The 2,166-nt window shown below is 35.2% G+C and overlaps 1 protein-coding gene across 7 annotated transcripts in view; it reads left to right on the forward strand.

The window, feature by feature from the left end:
* LOC106875262 (kalirin) overlaps positions 1-2,166 on the forward strand; it is a 551,716-nt gene that overhangs the window by 145,714 nt on the left and 403,836 nt on the right. For 5 of the 7 annotated variants that reach the window (XM_052965684.1, XM_052965687.1, XM_052965686.1 and 2 more), the window contains one exon: positions 152-389. In XM_052965684.1, coding sequence (XP_052821644.1) covers positions 152-389 — 238 coding nt within the window. The remainder of the gene's footprint in view (positions 1-151; positions 390-2,166) is intronic. The other 2 variants (XM_052965685.1, XM_052965689.1) reach the window with 1 other exon arrangement.

Consider the following 2,166-nt stretch of genomic DNA (forward strand, 5'->3'; position numbering starts at 1 on the left):
GATAACTCATATTCAGGCTTGCAACTTTATATTTTTTTTATTCATATATCATGCATACATCTGAAATTAAGAGAAAAGAGAGGGTTGTATAAAAAAAAGCTTTTATTAAAAATATGACACGTTATAAAAGTGTTTCTGTATTTCTGTGTAGATGTTGGAGGAATTTATCTGGAAAGCATTAGACCTTCTAGACAAACTCGATGAGTTAGCAGAAATCCTGACATGTCCAGAGTTACCTGATGATTTAAATGGTGCCCAGATTCAGTTAGAGCACCACAACCAGCTGAAGAAAAGAGTCACCAAAGCTCCAGTTGAACAATTGACAATGGAAGGGCATCACATTCTGAAGACAATCACTGGAGAAGAAGATAATTTATCTGGTGAATATTGTAAATGTTAAACATTATAATTTTTTTCCTGTGGAAACTATTTAAATGTGTATTTTTGTGTAATATTGTGGTTATCCTCTCAACTGTCATTAATAATACCTGTAAACAAGGAGGCAGAATGTAAGACTAAAATGTCTTGTAATAGTTTGTTACACCTCTTTGTTCTGACTTTAGAACTTACTGTGGTCATACCCCTGATATGTTCTACATTCAAATTTCTCCAAGGTTAACTTTTCTGTACAACCTTCTTGAGACATCAGAATGAGAGATCGGTGAAGTATTAGAGTTAATTAAGCTGGCTATACAATCTCCCAAAATACCTTACTTTCTAGTAATATAAATGATTGATATTATTTGTTTAACATTAAGTTAGCCTAGATCATGTAAGCCTAAGACATGTAGATAATTAGTCAAGTAACTTAGTATGATTCACAGATCTATTGTTCTTTGTATCTCAGATTTCTTCCTTGTTGAGGACTATTCTGTGTTTGCTGCCTTATGTGGTGAAGTGTAATGACATGATATGTTGTTTTCTCTCCAATGTGCAGTCTGTTTTTGTAAGCCAATAGGTTCTGTTGGTGTTTAAAGCAGGGGTGGGTAATGTGGACTCAGAGTATGACTGTTGCTGTTTCTTTTCATTTAAATATATCATATATATCTCAGTAATGTTTGATGGGTCTAATGAAAGTGTCTGGTAAATTCATTGTGATAAGTTCATCACCTGTAATTTCATCACCAGTTTATGAACTGTGAACCAATATATCACCAGTAAATTAATCATCATACCAAATATATTGCTGGTAAATTGCAGAATATAAAACATCATTAAACAGTAAAGTTTTTATTCGCAAAGTAAATGTTTCATTTCATTAACAATAAAAAGATATATTTATTTCAAATTTGGTTATTATGCAGTAAAAAGTTAACATTATATGGGAGGAAAGAGAAATATTCTAAAAGGCAAATTATGAGCATAACTCTTAAATTAATCCAGTTGTTAATGATTTTGATATTTACTGACATGCACTGGATTCTTGCTTCACTAACTTTATATTTCTTTCTGCATTCTGGAATTTTTGCACCAGTGATACACTGTTTAATTATTACTGCTTTTTTTTTTTTATTGTTCTTTGAATGTTTTAAAAAAAATTTTCAGATAGTAGGGCAGGATATCTTGAACAATCCACTAAATGATTGATGCTAGCCTTCACAAGAATTGTTTGTTTACGAGGCACCTTCTTGGGCTGCCATAAAATAATTCCAAACTGTATGGTCCAAATGAGCAGATTGGTGTACTAGGTGATGTTCTGAGTGTCCAGTCCACATATCCTTTACATAATCTAAGGCTGGTTGGGTTTCTTTGAGAAAACAGTTATTGTATAAATATTTGAAAGAATGAACTATATTTAAGACAGGCATGGATGCAATGGTTGTAATTGTATACATCATCATCATCATCATCATCATCATCGTTTAACGTCCGCTTTCCATGCTAGCATGGGTTGGACGATTTGACTGAGGACTGGTGAAACCGGATGGCAACACCAGGCTCCAGTCTAATTTGGCAGAGTTTCTACAGCTGGATGCCCTTCCTAACGCCAACCACTCAGAGAGTGTAGTGGGTGCTTTTACGTGTCACCCGCACGAAAACGGCCACGCTCGAAATGGTGTCTTTTATGTGCCACCCGCACAAGCCAGTCCAGGGGCACTGGCAACGATCTCGCTCGAAAATACTACGGGAGCCAGTCAGGCGGTACTGGCAACGGCCACGCTCAAA

This window comes from Octopus bimaculoides, chromosome 2, assembly GCF_001194135.2.
Source record: "Octopus bimaculoides isolate UCB-OBI-ISO-001 chromosome 2, ASM119413v2, whole genome shotgun sequence".
In the NCBI taxonomy this organism is placed as follows: Eukaryota; Metazoa; Mollusca; class Cephalopoda; order Octopoda; family Octopodidae; genus Octopus; species Octopus bimaculoides.